Source organism: Bos javanicus, chromosome 5 (assembly GCF_032452875.1).
Source record: "Bos javanicus breed banteng chromosome 5, ARS-OSU_banteng_1.0, whole genome shotgun sequence".
Lineage (NCBI taxonomy): Eukaryota > Metazoa > Chordata > Mammalia > Artiodactyla > Bovidae > Bos > Bos javanicus.
The window spans coordinates 116313329-116340489 of record NC_083872.1 but is presented as its reverse complement, the minus strand read 5'-3'; the positions used below and the strand labels follow the sequence as shown (position 1 = coordinate 116340489).

Below are 27161 nucleotides of genomic sequence, written 5' to 3'. Positions count from 1 at the left end.
CCTTGTGGCTCAGATGATAAAGAATCCACCTGCAATGTAGGAGACCTGGGTTTGATACCTCGGTTGGGAAGATCCCCTGGAGGCGGGAAAGGCTACCCCTTCAGTATTCTGGCCTGGAGAATTCCATGGACTGAATAGTCCACAAGGTTGCAGAGTCAGACTTGACTGAACGACTTTCACTTTCTGTATATGTAACCGTCTTACAATAGCTTTCAATCTGCAGATTATCGATTAACCCCTCAAAAAGCCATGTTTCATACCTGTTAGTTAACTGAAACTTAGCTAAATATATTTGCAGCATTTTTAACCATTTCTAGTTGTTTTAAAAAAGACAATGAACTTCTAAACTCAGCCATATTTCCAGTGATTTGCAGTATTCTTCTATGTTACTCTTTCTGCTTTTGGCACTAGAAATTTAAATTGCTTGTGGACATGAGGGAATGAATGTGAAAAAGAAAAAACATTAGACAGAGAGAGTTGTAGTTGAAATGACGCCGCACCTTGGAAGTTGTTCTGTACTATTTGCTCATGGTTGCAAAACAGTTTTCCATTTGAGTTGGGAGTCACCAAGATACCCCCAGTTTTGGTGATTCACTGGGAGGACTCATAGGACTCAGCATATAGTTGTACCCAGGATGGTTACTCATAACAGTGAAAGGAAACAAAGAAACCTCCACAAAGGGAAAAGGCACATGAGGAGCTCTAGGAAACCAGTTGCAAGGTTCCATGAATCCTCCCTCAGTGAAGTCTCGCAGGACAGGCTTAATTCTTCCAGCAACTAGTTGTGACAACATATATGAGATGTTAACCAAAAACTCATTAAAGACTCAACTCTGAGGATTTATATTAGGGAATGGTCACATAAGCACCTCCATTCCCCCAAATTCCAGACTCTGAGAAAGAAAGCACATGGTCAGCCTAGATCATATTGTTGATACAGTTTAGGCACAGTGATACATTCTTAACAGAAAGTGGTGGAGGGACTTCCCTGGTGGTCCAAGGGTTAAGACTCCATGCTGCTTCCATTGCAAGGGGCACTGGTTCACTTCCTGAGAGTGACTTAGCACGAGCACATCAGTTATATTTCACTTTCCTTAGTAGCCTGGTTCCTTTGGCACTGGGCAAGACTTTTTATCATTAAAAATAAATAACTTTTTTCCTGTCTTTCCTTCCCCAGGGAAATCTAATGTAATGGATGCACTTAGTTTTGTAATGGGAGAAAAAATAGCTAATTTAAGAGTAAAAAATATTCAAGAACTCATTCATGGAGCACACATTGGAAAACCTGTTTCTTCTTCTGCAAGTGTGAAAATTGTATATTTGGAAGAAAGTGGAGAAGAGAAGACATTTGCAAGGACTATCCGAGGTATTTTTTTTCTTGGGATAGCAGATATCAGAAGCAAATAATAGAACCTATTTTGATTCTCCACTGGACTTTTCTTTAAGCAGACATATTTATTCAGATTCCCCTACTGTCAGATAGCGGTTTTTCTCCCTGGTTATTAGTTTAAAAATGAAAGAAGGAGTTTACCTCAAAGGTGGTGATATCATAAAAGTTCTTCCTGAGATTCTTTATGTATCTTTATCTAGTTTTCGTAGTGATGAAGTAACTATAAATGCATATTTTTGGTTTGTATAGAAAGTTTTTCCTACCACCAAAAAGCAAATCGCATGAAATATTTGACTTTTTATTTTGTTAGGATTTATTCACAAATCCTTGTATTTCCTGAGTAAATAAGATTCAGAGTTACATATATATATATATTTCTATTTATGCTAGGATTTTACTGGGCTTCTGTAAATAGATGCCTCTTGGTTGTTTTTTAAAAGTCCTAGATGAGGTACCAGCATGGTTGGATGAAAGTTCTCTTCCGGTTGCAGACTTACCATTTGTGGATGGGACTTGGGAGCCTTGTAGGACCTTTTTATTTTATAAGCACCCTAATACTATTAATGAGGGCTCCACTATCATAATCTAATCACCTCCTAAAGGCCTCACCCTCTAACACCATCACTTTTGGGTTTAGGATTTCATCGCATGAATTCAGTGGAGACACAAACACTTAGACCATTAAACGATCCTATTTAAAATAGCAATGCCTCTCTCTCCTACACAGAGACTTCCATACCCCTTTCCTACCTCCATTTTACTCAGCACTTAACACTTTCCTACATGATATTTATTTTACTTACCTATCTCATTTTTGTCTGCCTCCATCACTAGGATATAAGCTTGAGATCAGACTTTTGTCTGTTATGTTCACTACTGTAGAATACTACTTGGCATGTAGTAGACACTCAGCATTTGTTGATTGATTAAATGCGTTTTTTAACATGTATATTACTGCCATAACTGGCCATTTCAATAGTTGTTGATACATATCTGGTATTTATACTTCCCATAACAGCATTTGTTCTTTTATTTTAGGAGGATGCTCAGAATATAGTTTTAATGATAATCCTATGAGTCGTTCTGCTTATATCACAGAGCTGGAAAAGATAGGCATAATAGTCAAAGCACGGAACTGTTTAGTTTTTCAGGTAAGTAGCAATAGTATTTTGTTTTATTCATGATTTTGAAAATGTATCACTATATTTTATATGTTGGTGTGCTTAACTGTTTTTGAAAGGGAACTGTGGAGTCAATTTCAATGAAAAAACCCAAAGAAAGAACCCAGTTTTTTGAGGAAATCAGCACTTCAGGAGAGCTTATAGGAGAATACGAGGAAAAGAAAAGAAAGTTACACAAAGCCGAAGAAGATGCACAATTTAATTTTAATAAGAAAAAAAATGTAGCTGCAGAGCGCAAACATGCAAAATTAGAGAAAGAAGAGGTAAGATGTCATGAGGTAGCCAATTAAGTGTTGCATACAAAACCTGTATTAGAATTGTAAGTATTGGTTTGGGGTTACTAAAGTAATTCTTTTAGTAACTTAAATAAAGCCCATTATTCATCAAAGATAAACTTTTTGGTATATTTTCCAGTTTGGGTTTCTTTCTCCAAAATAGGCAGGACAACTTGAGCTGCAAAGGTGTCTGATTTTCCCAACTAAAATTAAACTTGAAGGATTTATATCTCATATGGCAGAGGGCCTCAGATTTTTGGATCTTATGCTTTTGTACTTTAAAAATTATTGAGGACCCCAAAGAGTTATCTATCAATGTTTATTGTATTTGAAATTAAAACTGAGACATTTAAAAATTATATTTTGATGATTTATTTTTGTAAAAATAACAATAATAAACTCATTGTATGTTAACATAAGTAGCATATTTTTATAAAAAGTAAACTGAGTTTTATAAAACCAAATAATTAGAAGAGTGGTATTGTTTTACCTTGTATAATTTCATGAATATCTGACTTAATAGAAAACTGGTGAATTCTCATATCTGTTTTTGTGTTGAACCTGTGCTAAGACCTAGGAACTTTACCCTCCTTTGGCTCTTACACCATTGGTGCAAATGTCAACACAGTGAAAAAGACAAATGAAATCTGAGTATTATTAGGAAAACAGTTTTGATTTCAGGGGCTCCATGAAAGGGTGTTGGGGAACTCTAGGAGGCCGTGGTCACACTTTGTAAATGCTGTTCTGTGGTACCTCTTGGTGCCCTTCACAGTGCCTGCTGTAGCACCTTGTAAACTGTTGCCTTTAGAGTATTCTTTTATCAAATGCAAAGTAGATTTTGTCATTGTTTTGCATAAAACCTCTTCTGGAGCAATGCTTTCCACTGCACTGAGAATCTAGTCTCCCTTCCCAGCCTGCTGATCTGCCTCTTGTTCACCTCTGAAACTTTAACTTCCTCTACTCTTCAGCCACATTGATCTTTATCATTTATTGAAAATACCACATTCCCTTGTGTCCTAGAGCTTTTGCTGTTTCCTCTGCCTAGATAATTGTGTGCCTGATTTTTACATGGCTAATACTCTCATTGAAGTTTTCATAAAGAAGCCATTTTCTCAGGCAGACATTTGCTGTCCACTTGCCCAATCTAAATTAGCATCCCTTCCCTGGTTCTATTGCATTACCCTATTTTGTTTCTTTTGTAGCGTATTTTGCTGTATGAAATTATTTTGTGTATTATTTATTGCTTATTTATTCTCTGACTCTGCTTCCCTCCTTGCCCCACTAGGATAACTTGGTTGTAATCTAAGAAGAGCAGAGACTGTTTCTACCTTATTCCCTACCATATTTTACAGCACATAGAAGAGGGCTTGGCACACAATAGCCAGTTAATAAATATTTGAAAAAATAAATGAAAGGTAGACGTGTTCCTTATTAGTGATATTTCTCTGCTTCTTCAGATTTTTATGTGTGTGTGTGTTCTTGGTTTTGTCAGTGGAAAGGGATGGTGGTGTAAGTGCAAGTCAAACTATAGTTTTTGTAATACACTAAAACAGCTTATAGCAGAGTAGAATTGCATAACTTTAAACATTATAAGGATAGTTAGAATAGTCCAACTTCATGATTATTTTTAACAACATCCTGGCAGATTGCTGTTTACCTGTTACTTGGAATATTTCATTGATTAAGAGCTTTCTTCATAAGGTAGAACATTCCTTTTTTCTTTACTAATGGTACACTTGGGCTTCCCTGGTGGCTCAGAGGTTAAAGCGTCTGCCTGGACTGCGGGAGACCCGGGTTCAATCGCTGGGTCAGGAAGATCCCCTGGAGAAGGAAATGGCAACCCACTCCATTACTCCTGCCTAGAGAATCCCATGGAGGGAGGAGCCTGGTAGGCTACAGTCCATGGGGTCACAAAGAGTCGGACACGACTGAGCGACTTCACTTTCACTTTCAATGGTACAAATACTCAGGACATTCTCCCATCTCACATATAATTTAGAACTTTAACAATCCTATTTGTTCTATTCATAGAAAAAATTACATTCTATAGAAGAAATTTTACCTGGAATCTTTGAATTGAAAATGGCTAGAAACTTTAAAAGTGATATTACTTCCTTTAGTTTACAAATGGGGAAGCTGGTGTCAGACTTGCTTGCCAAACTTCTGAGGTCAAGACAGAAGTGGGACAGGACTCAGTTAGTGGGTGCCCCAGATAGTTCTTTTGGAAAAGGAAATGGCAACCCACTCCAGTATTCTTGCCTGGAGAATCCCATGGACAGAGGAGCCTGGTGGGCTATAGTCCATGGGGTTGTAAAGAGTTGGACATGACTGAGTGACTAACAAATGGTTCTTACCACCATACCACTGTGTGCATGAATATAAAATCCTTTAATGGTTTATTATAGAAGTATATGCAGAAGCCTTATCCAAATAATGGTACTTTGGGCAAGAATATCATTTGTTAATGACATAAATGAAAATTCATTAGAGATCATTTATTAGTACTCTAGTTGAGTTTATGAAAGGTCAATGTAAAATATACTCCGTCTTAACTGTTGTTGAATTTCACTGTTGTAGGCAGACCGTTACCAGAATCTCCTTGAAGAACTGAAAATTAACAAGATACAACTGCAGCTTTTCCGACTGTATCACAATGAGAAAAAAATTAATTTTTTATACACTGAGTTAGAGCGTGTGAATAAGAATTTGAGTGTCACAAGAGAGTCTCTTTCTCATCATGAAAACATAGTTAAAGCCAAGAAAAAGGAACATGGAATGTTGAGCAGACAACTACAACAAACACAAAAAGAATTAAAGTGAGTTTTCAAAATCATTATTAACAGTTGGATTTTATTTAGATTGATAGAAATATTGTGATGCTTTGAAAATTGATTTTTTAAATAGATTTTTTACTTTGGAATACTTTTAGATATACAAAAAATTATAAAGATAGTATAGAGAGTTCCCATATTCCCCACACTAAATTTCTCTCACTTATAGCAGGCGGAGGAGGGGGCTACAGAGGATGAGATGGTTGGATGGCATCACCAACTCAATGGAAGTGAGTTTGAGCAAACTCCCAGAGGTAGTGAAGGACAGGGAAGTCTGGCGTGCTGCAGTCCATGAGGTTGCAAAGAGTCAGACACGACTTAGCGACTGAACAACAAATAACATTTTACATTATTAGTATGCTACACTTGTCAGAATTAATTAACCCATATTTATTCATTATTATTAACTAAATTCCATACTTGGTTCATTTTTTAATGTTTGACTTAATGTTCTTTTTCTGATCCAGTATACCATATTATATTTAGTCATCATGTCTTCTTAAGGTCCTCTTGGTTGTGACAGTTTCAGACTTAAACCTTGTTATTGGTATCCTTTACAGTTTTAAGAAGCATTGGTGAAGCTTTTTGAGACTGTATCTCAATTAGTATTTCTCTGTTACTTTTCTCATAATTAGACCAGTTTATGGGTTTTGGGGAAGAAGACCACAGAGGTAAAATGCGATCATTATCATAGTACATCAGGAATGTCAGCGTATCATATACAGGGAATTCCCTGGTGGTCTGGTGGTTAGGGCTCTCTGTTCTTGTTGCTGAGGGCCGGGGTTCAAACTCTGGTTGGGGAACTAAAATCCCACAAACCACATGGTGTGGCCAGTAAATAAATAGACTCTACCATAAATTTTAAAAATATATATGTTATATTATTAAATCATCTATCTAATATAGTATCAGCCTGCCATCATTATTGATGGTTTTTGGGGGGCTTTTTGGCTGTGCCACATAGCATGTGGAATCTTAATTCCCTGACCAGGGATTGAACCTGTCCCTCCTGCAGTGGGAGCATGGAGTCTTAACCACTGGACTATAAGGGAAGTCCCACATGATATTCATTTGCTTAATTGTTCAATTCCAGTAATCATGCATGGCAGTACTAGAATTATTAAACCATGTCCTTGTGGGAAGCAAATTTATCAACTAGAGTACAAGGCTTGTGTATAATTATTTTTGCTTTTTATTTTATGGGCTCTGGTCATTTCCAGTATTATTTAGGTTAACACGTTTCCCCTTATCCTCTTCAGTAAGGTGGTTTCATACATTTGTACTACAGTTAGATTCTTCGGTCACTTTCTATATTTTATCTGGGATCCCTTGCCTTCTAAGTGAATTTTTTTTTAAATGTGTACATTAAAGTTTGCTCTTGGAGCTGTAAATTTCTGTAGGTTTTGACAAATGCATGATGTCATGTGTCCATCACTGCAGAATCATACAGAGTAGTTTATCACTGTTTAAAAATTCCCCAGTGCTTCACCTATTTGATTTTGCCTCTTACTTGGCAATCACTGATCTGCTTACAGTCTCTGAAAGTCACTATTTAGCATTTCTTTTTAAATGTATAATTTGATCAGAAGAGCTTCTTGCTTTTATATAAGATTTTCCTTTAAAGCAAAGTTTATTTTTCTTTTTAGATCTCTTGAAGCACTGTTAAATCAGAAGAGGCCTCAATACATTAAAGCTAAAGAAAACACTTCTCACCACCTCAAGAAATTAGATATGGCTAAAAAATCAATAAAGGACAGTGAAAAACAATTTTCTAAACAGGAAGATGACATAAAAGCCTTGGAGACAGAGCTGGCTGATTTAGATGGTGCATGGAGAAGTTTTGAAAAGCAGATTGAGGAAGAAATGTTACATAAAGGACGAGACATTGAACTAGAAGCTGGTCAGGTGAAAAAGTTGGCATGTGGGAAATCATTTGTTTCTACTGTTTCAGCTTCTCCTTTTGATTAGAATTTAAAGGATGACTTCTCTTTCTGATTATTTTAAGAGATTGCCGCAGAATTTAAATTATGGGGATTTTGATTTTTCAGCCTATATGGAGAACCTAAATTTAATTTTTACACTAGGCTATTTTTCCTTTATAAAAGTAGATGACATCGTAACATTTGTGAGTTAACTAAAGTCATAGAAAATACTTCAGCAAGATTACATGGTTCATTTTATGGAATTATATTCATATGTTTTTAAGGTAATTAACATTCATGAGGAAAAAATAATTACCTTAAAAACATAATTATATTCATATGTTCTTAAGGTAATTATTTTTTCCTCATGAATATTTTAAAAACTTAAAAGTCAGATTATATGTGGCTTTGAAGAGACATGATCACTTAATTGACAGGAGGGAAATTGGTTAAGATTGTTTAAAATGTTAAGTGATTAATGAATATCCAATTTAGTATATAAGATATAAGTCAATAATAGATATCCAGAAATTTATAATCCAAAGTTTTCAAACATTCTTTCAACTAAATTTCTATTATTTATTTCTTTCATTAATTTTATGATAACTTTATTTCACAATATATATGCTAAAATAATTGAGACTGTATAGATATAAAAATACATAATTTTCTCTGAACTCCTCTTACTTCTGGACCATTAATGAGTTTTAATGTGCTTTCTCTTACAGAATTTCTTACAGAGACCTTATAGAGTTGGTTTTGAATACCTTGTTGATCTATCTAAACAGTTTAAAATAAGATGTTCATTTTGTGTTCATGCTATCTTAGCTGGAGAAGATGGCTAATTATGATATAATTCAAATAAAACATTTTTGATAAGTTTAATTATCTGCTAGTAAAGAATATCATAGAAAGAATTTCCTCTCACACTTCTTTAAATGAATTATCAATGTTTAAATGCTTTTTATACAGCTGGTTCAATATAAAGAACTTAAGGAACAGGTAAGAAAGAAAGTGGCTATAATGACCCAACAGTTGGAAAAGCTGCAGTGGGAACAGAGGTCTGATGAAGAAAGATGGGCATTTGAAAAGAGGAGACATGGAGAAGTTCAGGTACCTTGGTTTGTGTAATAAATGATTTAGAATTATTTTTCATGAAATTTTATTCCCTTTTTATATTTGTTTTTCAGTATATAAATGGTTTTACATCAGATATAAGGAATTAATTAAATTTTCTGGATTACCTGTTAGACTGCTTAGCACTATTTAGGTCCTGTTTCATAGTCTAAGATATAGACAGTGTAAGGACTTCCCTGGTGGGTCAGTGGTTAAGACTCTGCCTTCCAGTGTAGGGGATGTCGGTTCAATCCCTGGTTGAGGAACTAAGATTCCACATGCCGTGAGGCAACTAAGCCATGCACCAAATTTAAGAGAGAAACCCACGTGCCTCAGTGAAGACTGAGCACAGCCAAATAAGTAAAATAAAAGTGTAAAGAAACTGATAAAAATAACGTATAAAAATAGTGTCTTCCTTCATGTAGTCAGTAAGCATTTTATGCATACTTGTATAATGATAGGCAGAAAACAAAGAGGAACTAAAGAGCTTTTTGACAGAGGTGAAAGAGGAGAATGAAAAAGCTGGCTTAAAACTCAGCATTCATAAAACTAAGATCATAGCATCCAGTCCCATCACTTCATGGCAAATAGAAGGGGAAAAGTGGAAACCGTGGCAGATTTTATTTTCTTGGGCTCCAAAATCACTGCGGATGGTGACTGCAGCCTTGAAATTAAAAGATGCTTACTCCTTGGAAGGAAAGCTATGACAAAGCTAGACAGTGTATTAAAAATCAGAGACATCACTTTACTAGCAAAGGTCCATATAGTCAAAGCTATGGTTTTTCCAGTAGTCACATACAGATGTGAAACTTGGACCATAAAGAAGGCTGAGTTCCAAAGAATTGATGCTTTTGAACTGTGGTGTTGGAGAAGACTCTTGAGAGTCCCTTGGACATCGAGGAGATCAAACCAGCCAATCCTAAAGGAAATCAACCCTAAATATTAATTACAAGGACTGATGCTGAAGCTCCACTACTTTGGCTACCTGATGTGAAGACCTTTCCTATTGGAAAAAACCCTGATGCTGAAAAAGACTGAGGGGAGGAGTAGAAGGGGGCGACAAAACATAAGATGGTCAGATGGCGTCACCGACTCAATGGACAGGAGTTTGAGCAAACTCTGGGAGATAGTGAAGGACAAGGAAGCCTGGTGTGCTGCAGTCTACGGGGTCACAAAGAGTCAGACATGACTTAGCAACTGAACAACAACATAATGATAGGCACAGGCAGATGCTGTTGTCTGTTCTTCCATTGAGGTTAGGAGGAGTATAACTAAAGGGGAAAAAAAACAAATAGTATAAGTGAAAGGTCATTTGGAAATACTAAGGACATAGCCCAAGAGGAGCTTCATAGTCTACATGAGAGGTAACCATCAAGACGGCATTATACTATTCTGCCTTAGAGTAAGAGAGACTTGGCTTCCATCCAGTCTTGTCCTGTCACTGACTGTGTTGATATAGCTAAATCATTTCACTTCTTTGAACTTTGATTTCTTCATTTGTACAATGTCTTTTTTTGGTCTTTTTGTCTGTCTTTTTTGTGGCTGAGTTATATTCCATTGTATATATAATATACCACATCTTTATACATTCATCTATCGATGGACATTTAGGTTGCTTCCTTATCTTGACTATTGTAAATAATACTGCAGTGAACATGGGAGTGCATATCTTTTCTAATTACTTTTTTCTTCACAAAAATATCTAGGATTGGTATTGCTGGGTCACATGATAGTTATATTTTTATTTTGTGAGGAATCTCCATACTGTTTTCCATAGTAGCTGCACCAATTTACGTTCCCACCAGTAGTGCATGAAAGTTTACTCTTCTCCATATCCTTGCCAATACTTGTCGTCTTGATAACAGCCATTCTGACAGGGGTGAGATGATATCTCATTGTGATTTTGACTTGCATTTCTCTGATGATATTGAGCATCTTTTCATGCACCTGCTATCTGTATGTCTTCCTTGGAAAAATGTCTATTCAGATAACCTGCCCATTTTTTAATTACTTCTTGTTTTTATGTTGAGTTGTATGAGTTCTTTGTACATTTTGGATGTTAACCGCTTAGCACATATACTGTTTGCAAACCTCTCCCATTCAGAGCTGCTGCTGCTGCTGCTGCTGCTAAGTCGCTTCAGTCGTGTCCGACTCTGTGCGACCCCACAGACAGCAGCGCACCAGGCTCTGCTGTCCCTGGGATTCTCCAGGCAAGAACACTGAAGTGGGTTGCCATTTCCTTCTCCAGTGTGTGAAAGTGAAAGTGAAGTCGCTCAGTCATGTCCAACTCTTCGAGACCCCATGGACTGCAGCCTACCAGGCTCCTCCGTCCATGGGATTTTCCAGGCAAGAGTACTGGAGTGGGGTGCCATTGCCTTCTCCGACCTCAGCTTAAATCACTATAAGCTTCCCTCTTAGGACTACTTTTGCGCATTCCATAGGTTTTGGATCATTGTATTTTGTCTCTAGGTGTTTTTAAAAAATTTCTTCTTTGATTTCTTCAGTGATCCATTGGTAGTTTAATAATAACTGTTTAGTCTCCACATATTTGTTTTCTGGCAGTTTTTTCCTTCTGTTTGATTTCTAGTCTCGGTTGTGGTCAGAAAACATGCTTGATATGGTTTTAGTTTTCTTAAATTTATTGTGACTTGCTTTGTGGCAACTCCTGGTTCTAGATCACTTAGTAAAGGAGTAAGATTATTTATTGACTATGCCAAAGCCTTTGACTGTGTGGATTACAAAAAACTGGAAAATTCTGAAAGAGATGGAAATACCAGACCACCTGACCTGCCTCTTGAGAAACCTATATGCAGGTCAGGAAGCAACAGTTAGAACTGGACATGGAACAACAGACTGGTTCCAAGTAGGAAAAGGAGTATGTCAAGGCTGTATACACCCTGTTTATTTAACTTCTATGAAGAGTACATCATGAGAAACGCTGGGCTGGAGGAAACACAAGCTGGAATCAAGATTGCCGGGAAAAATGTCAATAACCTCAGATATGCAGATAACACCAGCCTTATGGCAGAAAGTGAAGAAGAATTAAAGAGCCTCTTGATGAAAGTGAAAGAGGAGAGTGAAAAATTTGGCTTAAAGCTCAACATTCAGAAAACTAAGGTCGTGGCATCTGGTCCCATCACTTCATGGCAAATAGATGGGGAAACAGTGGCTGACTTTATTTTTCTGGGCTCCAAAATCACTGCAGATGGTGACTGCAGCCATGAAATTAAAAGATGCTTACTCCTTGGAAGAAAAGTTATGACCAACCTAGACAGCATATTCAAAAGCAAAGACATTACTTTGTCAACAAAAGTCCGTCTAGTCAAGGCTATGGTTTTTCCAGTGGTCATGTATGGATGTGAGAGTTGGAGTATAAAGAAAGCTGAGCACCAAAGAATTGATGCTTTTGAAGTGTGGTGTTGGAGAAGACTTTTGAGAGTCCCTTGGACTGCAAGGAGATCCAACCAGTCCATCCTAAAGGAAATCAGTCCTGGGTGTTCATTGGAAGGACTGATGATAAAGCTGAAACTCCCAATACTTTGGCCACCTGATGCGAAGTGGTCACTCATTTGAAAAGCTGACTCATTTGAAAAGACCCTGAAACTGGGAAAGATTGAGGGCAGGAGGAGAAGGGGACGACAGAGGATGAGATGGTTGGATGGCATCACCGACTCAACGGACATGGGTTTGGGTGAACTCCGGGAGTTGGTGATAGACAGGGAGGCCTGGCGTGCTGCGGTTCATGGGGTCGCAAAGAGTCAGACACAACTGAGCAACTGAACTGAAAACAGATTAATGTTGCTGTAATGCACGGGATGAATTAGACAGGGAAAATGTTAAAGATAAACAAATTAGAGACTACCACAGTCCTTGGACTTAGTGATAAAGTGAATGGAGCAATACTTGTGAAGTCCTCCTTCCACAAGCCTGTAGTTGCCTTTTAGATTCCTATACAGTTACAGTATTGAGCCGCTCTAGTGGAATTACTTGTCTGTTTCTCCCACCAGACCTTAGTCCTTGAGAGCAGAGACTCTGTCTTGTTCATTATAGTATCTGTAGTTTCTAGCACATGGTAGGCTGTGAATAAATATTTACTGAATGAGTTAGTTTGAAAGAGAGAGAGGACTGTATATAAATATTTGAAAATAATCCCCTTGGGGTTTGAAGTTACCAGAGTAAACTTGCTGAAGATAGATACCTAGTAAATGATGGAGTGAGGATTTGAACCTTGATTCCTGAAACCTCAAAACTCTTTACCATACTGCCTTTTCAAAATAAAAATTTGCTCTCCTGAGAATTTTCATATGGTTATCTATATATTTCAAATTTAGAACAATATATGCAATTAAAGGCTTCCCCAGTGGCTCAGCAATAAAGAATCTGCCTGCAGGGCAGGAGCTGCAGGAGAATGCGGGTTTGATCTCTGGGTCGGAAAGATCCCCTGGAAGAGGGCATGGCAGCCCACTTCAGTATTCCTGCCTAGAGAATCCTATGCACAGAGGACCCTGGTTGGCTAAGGTCCATAGGGTCACAAAAGAATTGGACATGACTGAAGTGACAGCATGCACAGACACATGCTATTACAAGTTCTAGGCATCTAGTGAAAAACTGTTTGTTTGGAGTTGCTGTAATTGATTTCAGATTTCATTTCCTATTATAGGAAAATATAAAACAAATAAAGGAACAAATAGAAGATCATAAAAAGCGAATAGAGAAGTTGGAGGAGTATACAAAAACATGCACGTAGGTATAGTAAAAAAAATTGCTTGCAGCTTTCCTGTATCTCTGGGATCTTGTATATTTGTGGTGAATGCTTCCCCTGTATCATAATGTTCTCACTCTCCCATTGTTTTTTTATTTCATGGTAGATAATTAAAAATTATAATTAACCACTTAAGGTTGAGATTTTGAATATATAAATGTTTAACAGTGGTGAAACTTAAAACTCTCCTTTGGTATTGATATTTTATAACAAAAATATGTCATGAAAACTATCAGCACCTAAGTATTCTATCACTAAGAATTTCTTTTTAATTGATATTTACTTACTGTTAAGCTCATGATGATTGCTCTGGTTATAGTGAGTGAGCTATTCTTTTTTCTCAGAATCCAGAAATATGTATCTTTTGACTCAAGAATTATTTAAGTATCTTTTGCTCATGTTTGGTGTTAGGTTTATTATATTGTATTTTTCACCATTTGAAATAGAGGACTATCCCATTCCCCTGCGATGCCAGGCTAGAGTGTATTGCAATTCCTAAATTTTGGTTTTTCTTTTTGCTGTATAATGTATTATTGTTATTGTCATATAGGAATTGCTTGAAAGAAAAAAAAGAGCAAGAGGAAAACTTAGTGAATGAAATAGAAAAAACAAAATCAAGAATGTCTGAAGTTAATGAAGAGTTGAATCTTATTAGAAGTGAATTGCAGAATGCTGGAATTGATACCCATGAAGGAAAACGTCAGCAAAAGAGAGCAGAGATTCTAGAACACCTTAAGAGACTTTACCCAGATTCAGTGGTAATTGAAATAAAAAGGCTAAGCTTTCTTATTTGTGATTAAAAATTTGAAATTATTAGGAAGTATTATTATTTCAGAAACCTATAAATTTTGTGTTTTATTATTTATACTTAAGGCATAATAGTAACTGGGGTAAAATGTGTATAATCCCCAGTAATGTCTATAGGTAAGTAATTATTGGGGAGAAACATTGATATGAACACATTACCCAGAGAGTCCAGATATCCCCAAAGGATATGTGTATATGAAATAGTCTGTTGCCCTGTAGACACATAGCCTTAAACCTCATTTTCTTCATGATTTCAGTTTTTTTTTTAAGTACTTTCTTCAGTGGACATTGTTGGCATACTTTTGAACAGTGAATTTTTATTCTCTAAATCTGACTGTCCATCCAGTATTACTAGCTTATTTCATTGGCCCCAATGCAGCAATATCTAACTTGTTATGTGAGGTATCCACTTCAGAGAATTATTTCTTTTGGTATTGGGGTCTGTCGTCTCACTCTTGTCACTAACACCAGTGTACACTGTGTGCTCCTTGTTTCACGACAGCCTTTTTTTTCAGCATCTGACACTGTTAACCACTTGCACTTTTTGAAACCCTCCTTGATACCACACTCTGTTGGTTTTCCTATTTCTCTGATCACCCATCTTCATTTAGTTTATAGCATCTTTTTTGCCTTTCTGACTCTTTAAGTGTTAGTTACTAGATAATGATAGAAGAATAAGGGTGGGTCACAGAATTCTTCCCCAAATACCAAGGAAAATCACAAAAACTAGTGAAAAACTAGTTCAACAACCAAAAGAGGAAAGGGGCTCATACATCATGCTCTACTAACCTTCAGAAAATAGTAATAGTCCAGGATTTCTTTTTAAAGATTAAAATATAGCATTGCTGATTCTTAATTCTGCACAAGGCAAACTGATAAATTGATTAATTCCTGAGAATTCTCACTTAATATCCCTAATCTAGCAAGAAGGAAACTTTGTTGTTTCCTTCTGAGTAGAAAACTAGCACTCAAATAGAATCAGAGAATATGGACTTCTGCTTCTCTTAGATGGAAGTGAAGGCTCTAGAGCTCTTCATTAAATTGAGAAGCCAGTTCAAAGCCCTCTCCCCCCAAATGGGATCTGTTCTCTTTCCCCCAAGAAGAAAAACCTTAGTATGGGATATTAATTGAAGAAAGAATAAAACTCAGTTATTCAAGTAAAATATGTGCATAGCTTTAGCACAGCTCTCATTTACCTTTGCTTTTCAAGCCCTTGGGCATCCCTGGTAGCTCAGCTGATAAAGAATCTTCCTGCAATGCAGGAGACCCTGATTCAATTCCTGGGTCAGGAAGATCCCCTGGAGGAGGGTACGGTAACCCACTCCAGTTCAAGTCCTTGGGTGATGGGCAATCAGAAAATCTTTAGAATATAGAACAGAAAATACTTGGTCCATCATTTGTTGCTCAGAGGAGATAACCATCTCAGTTTTAGGTGAGAATCAAAAAAAGTTATCCATTACAGAAAGTAAAAGGTTTACACAGAGCTGCCCACATTAAATATAGGAAAGGTGAAGAGAAGCTGTATGGCAGCATAGGTACATATATTAAAAGAAAAAAAAGAATAAAAGGCATTTAGAAGTCAAAGAGCCTTGTGGAAGAAAGTTACAGAACAAAATCCCCCATAAGCTTTTTGTCCTGTAGACAATTTAATAAGAGCTTGAATTCACAAAATCAAGTTCAGATACCAGAATAAAATAAAAAACTGTAGTGCTAAGAAAACAAATCAGGAACAAACATTACTGAACTAATAAATTGCAAATAGCAAGAAATGGTTACATAGCTGAAAAGCAAACTACTGACCTAGAAGTCAGATTTTATTTAATCATAACTGAATTGAGAAGAAAAAACAAGATAATAAATATTAAAGACAATGATGATCTATCATAAAGAAATTGGTTTTTCTGAAGTAGAATCTAGCGAATGAAGAGTCTAAAGACGTAAAATTGAATCTGAAAGACGTCTAGGGAGCATTGATACAGGACGGCTGGCATTCTGATGTTTTCTAGACTTTTTGAACTTCAGTCTGATTCTTGACCCGTCCTCAGATCCTGAAAAACAGTTCTCTGTGGGAAGCCATCTCTGGCTTCTCAGGTCAACCTGGTCCCTGTTACATATTCTCAGAGCGCTCTGTGCTTAGTCACAGTGTCTCTTTTAACTCTTACTTTGTACATGCATATAATTATTGATTATTTATTTTCTTCCCCTACTAACCTGAAAACTCTGTGAGGTTAGAGAGGATCTGTTTTGTTCAGGCATGTTTACCCAGTGTCTGGCTCAGCACCTGCATGCAGTAGATGCCTCACAGATTCTTATTTAATAAGTAACGTCATGAATGAATGCTGTTTCGTTACTAGGTTTGTAAAATATTTTAGTACCTTGGTATGACTGCTGCTGCTGCTGAGTCGCTTCAGTCGTGTCCGACTCTGTGCGACCCCTTAGATGGCAGCCCACCAGGCTCCCCCGTCCCTGGGATTCTCCAGGCAAGAACACTGGAGTGGGTTGCCATGCCCTCCTCTAGGGAATCTTCCCAATCCAGGGATCGAAACGAGGTCTCCCACATTGCAGGCGGATTCTTTACTGTCTGAGCCACCAGAAATTTATTTCCATTTTCCATTTGAGACTGTTAAATTATGATGTTTATAATTTTGTAAAACTAGTTTTGATCTGTGCTGCTTTGTTGCATTAAAAAATGAATTATACGTTTCTCACTAATGTGTTTGTTTTTCTCTCCTTTTTGAAACCTGCTAAGTTTGGAAGACTACTTGACCTGTGTCATCCTATTCATAAGAAATACCAGCTGGCTGTTACTAAACTTTTTGGTCGGTACATGGTTGCCATTGTTGTAGCCTCTGAAAAGGTAGCAAAAGATTGTATTCGATTTCTGAAGGAGGAAAGAGCTGAACCTGAGACGTTCCTTGCACTAGATTACCTTGATGTAAGAAATTTGTAATCCTTAGTATTTAATGGTGATAAAATTCTGTCTTTTAAAGTATGTCTTTATTGCCTGAGACTGTGGTAGTAATTTACAAAGTCATTGATTGGATGCCAGTTAGTCATTCAAATGGCTGGTGTTAATATACTGACAGGCAAAGAATAATATCTGGAGAAGGTGATGGCAACCGACTCCAGTACTCTTGCCTGGAAACTCCCATGGGCAGAGGAGCCTGGTAGGCTGCAGTTGATGGGGTCATGAAGAGTTGGACACGACTGAGCGACTTCACTTTCACTTTTCACTTTCATGCTCTGGAAAAGGAAATGGCAGCCCACTCCAGTGTTCTTGCCTGGAGAATCCCAGGGACTGTAGAGCCTGGTGGGCTGCCATCTATGGGGTCGCACAGAGTCAGACACGACTGAAGCGACTTAGCAGCAGAGGTAGCTGTCTTTCTTGCCTTCATATCATTTCTTCCTAATCTAGTTTTGCCATAATTTACCGTAATGATTTTGAGCACATTGCTCTAGCAGTGCACCACTAGCCAGCAATTTATTTTCTCCTATAGCATAGTATGTTGGAGAAGGATGAAATGTATGTTCTGTCAGTGAAATGCTAACCCAAAGTTTCAGTTGTAAGTGTGTGGTCCAGTAAATATGTGTCAGCTATTGGTGGAGCAAGCTAAATTTTGAGCTTTGAGGTATGTATTGAAAGGTCTTAAGAGTATCTAAAATTTACATAATATTTATATCTGCACACATATTTTGGTTATAGGGTTTTTGTTTATGAAAATGAAATTATACTTTCTGGTTTTCAGTAACACATTGCAAATACCTTTTGATCTCTTTATCAAACCAACTTAAGTCATGTCAAAGGGGATCTACAAGCTTTCCTGATATTAAGCCTAAAATGGTTTTCTGAGTTCCATATTACTATGCCACTCTTTAGAAAGTATATAAATAGGTATTTCCTCCCACTAGATTTTATGATTTTGAGAGCAGGAAGGGTTTCTCAGTCATTGCTTAATCCCAACTAGTTAGTGATAAAATTTAATCTGGAAATTATATCTTCTGGCATTTGATGAAATGTATTTTTAAAAAATATTAAATGAAGCCAGGGGTATTGTTCATCAGATTCTCATCTAACTTTTATTGTGTATAAGTGCATACTACTAACCACTTACTGTCATGTTTATATATGTTCTTTGAAAAAGAATGTACTGAGTATTTGGTTTATATTTTAATATACCTAATATATCAAGTATTTTTTAAACCTTTTAGATCAAACCAATCAATGAAAGATTAAGGGAGATTAAAGGCTGTAAAATGATGATTGATGTCATAAAGACTCAGTTTCCTCAGCTGAAGAAAGTAATTCAGTTTGTGTGTGGAAATGGCCTTGTCTGTGAGACTCTGGAAGAAGCAAGGCATATTGCCTTCGCTGGACCTGAAAGACGGAAAGTAAGAGATTTAAATTGCAGTTTTGGATAATTTAAAGCAGTATTTGTAAGACTAACATGTTACGTATACAAATATTTATATATGCTTTCATATGTTTTCCTATGTGAGGAAGACTAACAGAACCTAAGATGTTCATGGCTGCAGTAGTTTTTGTAATGTTAAGTATTCAAAAATTAATTTCTCTAATATTTCCCCAAATCAGAAATCATATTTTGGAAGTTAGATTTATTGTAGTGATATCCTAGAGCTGTTAATTTTTTAACTATATATACAATGGATCTCATATTTTCCCTGTATTTACATATATAATACATACATTTCTGAATACCAGGAAAGAATTTAGGTGCTTAGTTTACATTCTCAGTTATTCTATAGTTTAATGAAGATACTAACTGTTCTTTTATATATTCAAGGTTTTAACACATTTGAAGTTATATAGAAATAGCACAATTGAAATGAGGTTACTAAATATTAGTCTCTCAAATAATTTAGGTTTTAAAAATATTATTTCCTCTCAATTGAAATAGAATTTGTATTTAATTAAACAGTGTAAAATTATTCTAATTATCTGATATAGTCTTTTTTAAAAAACTACTTTGTGATAACATAGTACCTAAGGGCATTAACTATGGAGTAAGACCAGTTTCCTGATAGCTGGTAAAGAACCTGATAGCTGGTGAAGATACCCTGACAGTTGGTAAAGAATCTGCCTGCAATGCAGGAGACCCCAGTCAATTCCTGGGTCGGGAAGATCCACTGGAGAAGGGCTAGGTTACTCACTCCAGTATTCTTAGGCTTCCTTTTTGGCTCAGCTGGTGAAGAATTGACCTGCAATGCAGGAGACCTGGGTTTGATCCCTGGGCTGGGAAGATTCCTGGGTCAGGAAGATCCCCTGGAGAAGGAAAAGGCTACCCACTCCAGTATTCTGGCCTAGAGAATTCCATGGACTGTATAGTCCAAGGGGTTGCAAAGTGTCGGACATGACTGAGCTACTTGCAAAAAAAAAAGACCAGTGATACTATTTAGTAATTAATTATGTAAATTTAGGCAAGTTTCTAAACCTTTTAGTTTGTTCATCTAAAGTGGCAGAAATAATAGTACTTATTTCATAGTTATAGGATTAAATAAGTAATAACATGCAAAATGCTTTTATAGTGCCCAGGAAATAGCTCTCAAAAAAGTGATAGTCAATTTGTATTTACTAGTCAGTTTACACATTTGATGTGAAATGTCCAGAATTGCAAATTCACACATAGCAGGCTATACTTATAAAAGAGAGGAATTTCCTGTATTAAATGTATTGACTTGTCTTATGTGATTAACTTCTCATACACTTTAGTAGTTGTAGCTATAATAATCTTAATGTGATCTCTGTCATTGATTTCTCCATATTAAATTTAAGCAGGTGTAATAAGTGAGCTACTAAGATATCTTCCTTATTTGCTACCTCATTAACTATGCTGAAGTTGATTTTTGTATATTTGTAAAATTGATTTTTGAAGATTTGTGTGATGAATTTAAAGAAGTCACATGAAGATAAGACTGTGTTTAACTTTTCCTTCGTTCACCATATATTGATGGTTTATATCTTGTTTATAGTAATATGCCTTACCCCTTTAGGCTATATTTTGTTCTTTTTGTTACTTCAAAATTTTAATCAGCGTTATATATCATATTTTTATTTTGAAGTATGTTCCAGGGACTCTTCTTCCCATTATTATTATTCCACTTGAAGAATATTTTCTATGTTTTAGGATGCAAAAGACGTTTGGATAGATGTCATATTTTCACAGAAATCATCTGAGGTTTTTAATTTGTGCTTTTGGTTTTCCATGGACTTGATGTCTTTCCATTGTCTTGATAATGTGGTTTAAAATTTTCTTTGTTCAAACATTGCAAGTTACATCACAAAATTATATTTTTGTAAGTTTATAAACTACATACAGTATATGTAAACTATATAATAATGTAAATTACAGTGATTTTGCTAGCTGTAGTTTAGTCATTAAGATATTTATAACTCAGTCTTAAAATAGTTTAAAAATTTATGTAACAAAATTTTAAAATCTAGAGTCTCTTTCAGTACATGTGATTATTTCATCCATTTCCCTTAAGCAAAGAAACAACAATTATTTTGCTTCCTTTTCCCATAGACTGGATGGTTATTTCTCTAAATCATATGTAGAAATATCTGTTTATGCTTTGGGCTTCCCTAATAGCTCAGTTGGTAAAGAATCTGCCTGCAATGCAGGAGACCCCAGTTTGATTCCTGGGTTGGGAAGATCCACTGGAGAAGGGATAGGCTACCCACTCCAGTATTCTTGGACTTCCCTTGTGGCTCAGCTGGTAAAGAATCCACCTGCAGTGCGGGAGACCTGGGTTCAGTCCTGAGTCAGGAAAAACCCCTGGAGAAGGGAAAGGCTACCCACTCCAGGATTCTGGCCTAGAGAATACAGTCCATGGGGTCGCAAAGAGTCAGACACAACTGAGCGACTTTCACTTTCATTTATGTTTTACCCTTCTAATATGATGTAGCAAAAAAACAGACCCAGAAAAATGTTATTAACTACCTGGTAATCTGTGAAAACATCGTTTTTCCAAAAATTAAATATATTAAACTAGAGAGAATAAAAATGCAGGGTACAGTAGGTTGAAAAAACTGGGTATCATCTAGAATAAAATATAGTTGAATCTACACTTCATACCTTATATCAGTATATTCATGGATTAGAAATGTAAATGTTAAAAAATAAAACTGTAAAGGTATCAAGAGAAACTATGGGAAATTTTTTCTTAATCTCAGAGATAGTAAGGCCTTTCCAATATGACCAAAAATTAAAAAAGCCAACCCCAAGGCTAAAAAAAATGGGTGAAAAAGTTAGTCACTCAGTCATATCCAACTCTTTGTGACCCCATGGACTATAGCCTGCCAGGCTTCTGTGGTTTTTAGCCATTATTAATGGCTATGCATAAATTTACATAAACATTTCTGCATAGAAAAGACCATTATAAGCAAAATCAAAAGACATGGCAAACCAGAGAAAATATTTTCTACTCATAAAAAAGAAAATTTGCTACAAATCAATCAGGTAAAGAACAGAAATAAAGTTGAAAAATAGACAAGGGAGAGGAGCAAACTTAGGTTCATAAAAGGAAATATAATTGCTGTTAAATATGAAAACTCACCCTCACTTAAAATATGGGAAATTCCCATTAAAACTATACCAAAATACTGTTTTCACTTATCAAATTGATCAACATCAAAAAGTTTAATAACACTTTATGGGGAAAGAGACCCTTGGGTTCACTGCTCTGGGCATGTAAATTTGTGCCAACTCTTTGAAGGGCAAGTCTAGCAGTTGTACTTCTTCAGAACTTTACATACACATAAAATCATATGTGTATGAAATGATATATATATACAAGATTTAGTTATTGAACCATTGTGTGTAGCAAGAAATTTGGAAACAATTTGCCCAAGACTGTTCAGTAAGTTATAATGCATTTATAAAATGGGACACTATATAACCTTAAATAGAGGGAATGAAGCTCTTTATGTACAACTGTCAGATAATCTCCAAGATTTCAGTTCAGTTGCTCAGTTGTGTCTGACTCTTTGTGACCTCATGGACTGCGGCACGCCAGGCCTCCCTGTCCATCACCACCTCCTGGAGTTTACTCAAACTCATGTCCATTGAGTCGGTGGTGCCATCCAACCATCTCATCCTCTGTTGTCCCCTTCTCCTCCTGCCTTCAATCTTTCCCAGCATCAGGGTCTTTTCAGATGAGTCAGTTCTTCGCATCAGGTGGCCAAAGTATTAGAGCTTCATCATCAGTCCTTTCAATGAATATTCAGGACTGATTTCCTTTAGGATGGACTGGTGCAATCTCCTTGCTGTCTAAGAGACTCTAAAGAGTGTTCTCCAACACCACAGTTAAAAAGCGTCAATTCTTCAGTGATCATTTTTCTTTATAGTCCAACTCTTAAATCTATACATGACTACTCCAAGATATAGTCAGTTTTTTAAAAAGTAGTAAGTAGACTAGTGTTTATTATGTTACCATTTGTGTAAAACATGAGGAAAGGAGATGTGTATTTGTTTATGCAAAAATATTTCTGGAAGAATACATAAGAAATTGACAGCATTGATCATCTCTGGGGAGGGTAACTGGGTCATAGGGGCTAGCAATACCAGGGAAATTTTTTACTCTGTGCCCTGTATCTTTTGGAGTTTGAACTATGTGAATATCTTACCCATTCAAAAATAAAAGGGAAATGTTAAAGTATATTATTTTCCATACCTGTGAAAGACAGCTTAAAAATATGTATAACCTGTATACCACAAAAGTTACAGAGGATCTGCTTCAGCAGCTTATAACACTGAAACACAATTTCTTGAAACAGTTGAATTTGTTCAGTGGAATGATCGGGTATACCTCAGAATGAATTTTTAATGCCAAAGAAATCCTCCTTTTCCTAAGCCAGGCTCTCTAGAACTTTTATTTAATGCTACTAATATTTAAAAATTCCCCCAACTGCTTATTTTATATGATATCCCCAAGGTATTTTTGGGGGAATGCAAGCCCCCAAATATGCATAGGAGGACTGCACTGAGCAACGATTGTAAACTGTAATTTTTAGGCTAGAAATAGAAATTGTAGTCCTTCCAGAATAGCTTTGACTGTCAATCAAATGAAACAGGTTATTTGATACTAAATTTACTTTTTAAAGAAATAAATTATTTTAATAAACATAGAAACTATTTTAAAAAGCCCTATAATTCTATGAATTGCTGCCTATTTCATTTTTAGAATTAAAGGAGGTCTATAACATGGTGATTATTAAGAACATGGACATAGATGTTTGATCAACTTTTGATTTAGGGATTTTAGTCCCTGTCTTAAAGAGATGGGAACACCAGACCTCCTTACCTGTCTCCTGAAAAACCTGTATGCATGTCAAGAAGCAACAGTTAAAACCTTACGTGGAACAATTGACTGGTTCAGTTGTGGGAAAGGAGTATGTCAAGGTTGTATATTGTCACTCTGTTTATTTAGCTTTGTGCAGAGTACATCATGTGAGATGCCAGGCTGGATGCATCATAAGCTGGAATCAAGATTGCCAGAAGAAATATCAACCTCAGATTTGCAGATGATACCACTCTGATAGCAGAAAGTGAAGAGGAACTGAAGAGCCTCTTGATGAAAGTGAAAGAGAGTGAAAAAGCTGGCTTAAAACTCAGCATTCAAAAAATGGAGATCATGGCATCAGTCCCATCACTTCATGGCAAATAGAAGGGAAAAAGTAGAAGCAGTGACAGATTCTATTTTCCTGAGCTTCAAAATCACTGTGGACAGTGACTGCAGTTGTGAATTAAAAGAGCCTTGCTCCTTGGAAGGAAAGCTATGACAAACCTAGACAGCATGTTAAAAAGCAGAGACTTCACTTGGCTGACAAAGGTCCATATAGTCTGGATTTGAGTGAAAGTGAAAGTTTCTCAGTCGTATCCAACTCTTTGCAACCCCATGGAATAGTCCATGGAATTCTCTAGGCCAGAATACTGGAGTGGGTAGCCTTTCCCTTCTCCAGGGAAACTTCCCAATGCAGGGATCAAACCCAGGTCTCCCACACTGCAGGCAGATTCTATACCAGCTGAGCCACCAGGTACGCTCAAGAATACTGGAGTGGGTAGCCTATCCCTTCTCTGGGGGATCTTCCTGACCCAGGAATCGAACTTGGGTCTCCTGCATTGTAGATGGATTCTTTACCAGCTGAGCTACCAAGGCATGGATGTGAAGAGTTGGACCATAAAGAAGACTGAGCACCGAAGAATTGATGCTTTCTAATTGTGCTCTAGAAGACTTTTGAGAGTCCCTTGGACATCAAGGAGATCAAACCAGTCAATCCTAAAGGAAATGGACCCTGAATATTCATTGGAAAGACTGATGCTGAAGTTGAAGCTCCAGTACTTGGGCTACATGATGTGAAGAGTTGACTCATTGGAGAAGACCCTGATCCTGGGAAAGATTGAAGGCAAAAGAAGAGGGCAGCAGAGGATGAGATGGTTAGATAGCATCACTGACTCTTTGGACATGAATTTGTGCAAACTCCTAGTGAAGGACAGAAAAGCACAGTGAAGGACAGAAAACCTGGTGTTCTGCAGTCCATGGGGTGGCAAAGAATTGGACATGACTTAGCAACTAAACAACAATAACAGATGGCTTTAGGCAAGCTTCTTAATATCTGTAAGCCCCAGTCTATAAGATGGAAATCATATTTACTCATGGGGTGCAAACATAGAATTGAATAGCATATATGCACTATGTCAAGCATAGTATGATAAATAGTTACAGTAATGACAGCAGCAGCCAACGAAGTAATAAAGAGAATCTCAGAAAATTGTGAGTACCCTCTGCTCTAAGAGGGGAAGTTGACTTGGCCAAGTGTGATGCCTGGAGAGAGCTGGCATAGAATAGCATATGTGTTATGACAGATTCTTAATTCAAAGTTCTTGATACACTTCTCTCTCTTCTTGCCAAGCCAGCCCACAAATTTTTGTGTGTGTGTCACATTTGACTTTTACACATTCAAAAAACGAGTTAATAAATGTTCAGTTTGGAAAATAGAGCTCAAAAATGAAAATTGGGACTTCCCTGGTGGTCCAGTGGTTAAGACTCCGCACTTCCAGTGCAGGGGACATGGGTTCAACCCCTGGTGGGGAAATGAGATCCCACATGCCATGTGGTGGACCACCCCCCCCAAAATAATGGAATGTGAAAACCATCCCTAACATGTTCTATAGAGTTGCCAGATCAAATATTTGGACATAAATTTAAAAGTTATTTGTTGTTTATCGGAAGTTCAGATTTAACTGGGCATCCTGTATTCCTCTTTGCTAAGTCTGGCAACCATACTCTTGAAAGATCTAGTGAGTGTTGTGGTATATGTGCCAGATATTTGATAGTCAGCTATATTACTCTTAGCCTTTGTAGGTATTGATATATGCATAATTGGGTCTTTACCATGAGATCAAGTATGTATTTACTACATTTTTTAATGATACCACTTCTATATTTTAATTTTAATCTAGAATTAATTTTAATATGTATTATTAGATGTAGATATTAGCTTTTCCCCCCAAATGGGTGATTATCTATCCCAATATATTTAATAATTTTTATTTTTCTTTTTGATTGAATTAATTGACTTCTCATAGTCTAAATTATTTATACTTTCTTTTTTCATCTAGTTTAATTTGTTATCTCTTATTTGTAGCTGGGGTGGAAAAGGTCAGTTTTCATTTCAGTCCCAAAGAAAGGCAATGCCAAAGAATGCCCAAACTACCACACAATTGCATTCATCTCACACGCTAGCAAAGTAATGCTCAAAATTCTCCAAGCCAGGCTTCAGCAATATGTGAACCGTGAACTTCCAGATGTTCAAGCTGGTTTTAGAAAAGGCAGAGGAACCAGAGATCAAGTTGCCAACATCCACTGGATCATCGAGAAAGCAAGAGAGTTCCAGAAAAACATCTATTTCTGCTTTATTGACTATGCCAACGCCTTTGACTGTGTGAATCACAATAAACTGTGGAAAATTCTGAAAGAGATGGGAATATCAGACCACCTGACCTGCCTCTCAAGAAACCTATATGCAGGTCAAGAAGCAACAGTTAGAACTGGACATGGAACAACAGACTGGTTCCAAATAGGAAAAGGAGTATGTCAAGGTTGTATATTGTCACCCTGCTTATTTGACTTCTGTGCAGAGTACATCATGAGAAACACTGGGCTGGAAGAAGCACAAGCTAGAATCAAGATTGCCGGGAGAAATACCAATAACCTCAGATATGCAGAAGGAAAGTTATGACCAACCTAGATAGCATTTTCAAAAGCAGAGACATTACTTTGCCAACAAAGGTTAGTCTAGTCAAGGCTATGGTTTTTCCTGTGGTCATGTATGGATGTGAGAGTTGGACTGTGAAGAAGGCTGAGCGCCGAAGAGTTGATGCTTTTGAAGTGTGGTGTTGGAGAAGACTCTTGAGAGTCCCTTGGACTGCAAGGAGATCCAACCAGTCCATTCTGAAGGAGATCAGCCCTGGGATTTCTTTGGAAGGAATGATGCTAAAGCTGAAACTCCAGTACTTTGGCCACGTCATGTGAAGAGTTGACTCACTGGAAAAGACTCTGATGCTGGGAGGGATTGGGGGCAAGAGGAGAAAGGGACAACAGAGGATGAGATGGCTGGATGGCATCACTGACTCGATGGATGTGAGTCTGGGTGAACTCCAGGAGTTGATGATGGACAGGGAGGCCTGGCATGCTGCGATTCATGGGGTCGCAAAGAGTCGGACGCGACTGAGCGACTGATCTGATCTGATCTGAATGACAGAAAGTGAAGAGGAACTAAAAAGCCTCTTGATGAAAGTGAAAGAGGAGAGTGAAAAAGTTGGCTTAAAGCTCAACATTCAGAAAATGAAGATCATGG

The 27161-nt window shown here is 36.9% G+C and overlaps 1 protein-coding gene across 2 annotated transcripts in view; it reads left to right on the top strand.

The window, feature by feature from the left end:
• SMC1B (structural maintenance of chromosomes 1B) overlaps window positions 1-27161 on the top strand; it is an 82283-nt gene that overhangs the window by 7964 nt on the left and 47158 nt on the right. For both annotated transcript variants that reach the window (XM_061418839.1, XM_061418838.1), the window contains exons 2-11: window positions 1178-1366; window positions 2429-2541; window positions 2631-2834; window positions 5424-5662; window positions 7324-7582; window positions 8572-8712; window positions 13376-13458; window positions 14028-14235; window positions 17034-17219; window positions 18494-18673. In XM_061418839.1, coding sequence (XP_061274823.1) covers window positions 1178-1366; window positions 2429-2541; window positions 2631-2834; window positions 5424-5662; window positions 7324-7582; window positions 8572-8712; window positions 13376-13458; window positions 14028-14235; window positions 17034-17219; window positions 18494-18673 — 1802 coding nt within the window. The remainder of the gene's footprint in view (window positions 1-1177; window positions 1367-2428; window positions 2542-2630; window positions 2835-5423; window positions 5663-7323; window positions 7583-8571; window positions 8713-13375; window positions 13459-14027; window positions 14236-17033; window positions 17220-18493; window positions 18674-27161) is intronic.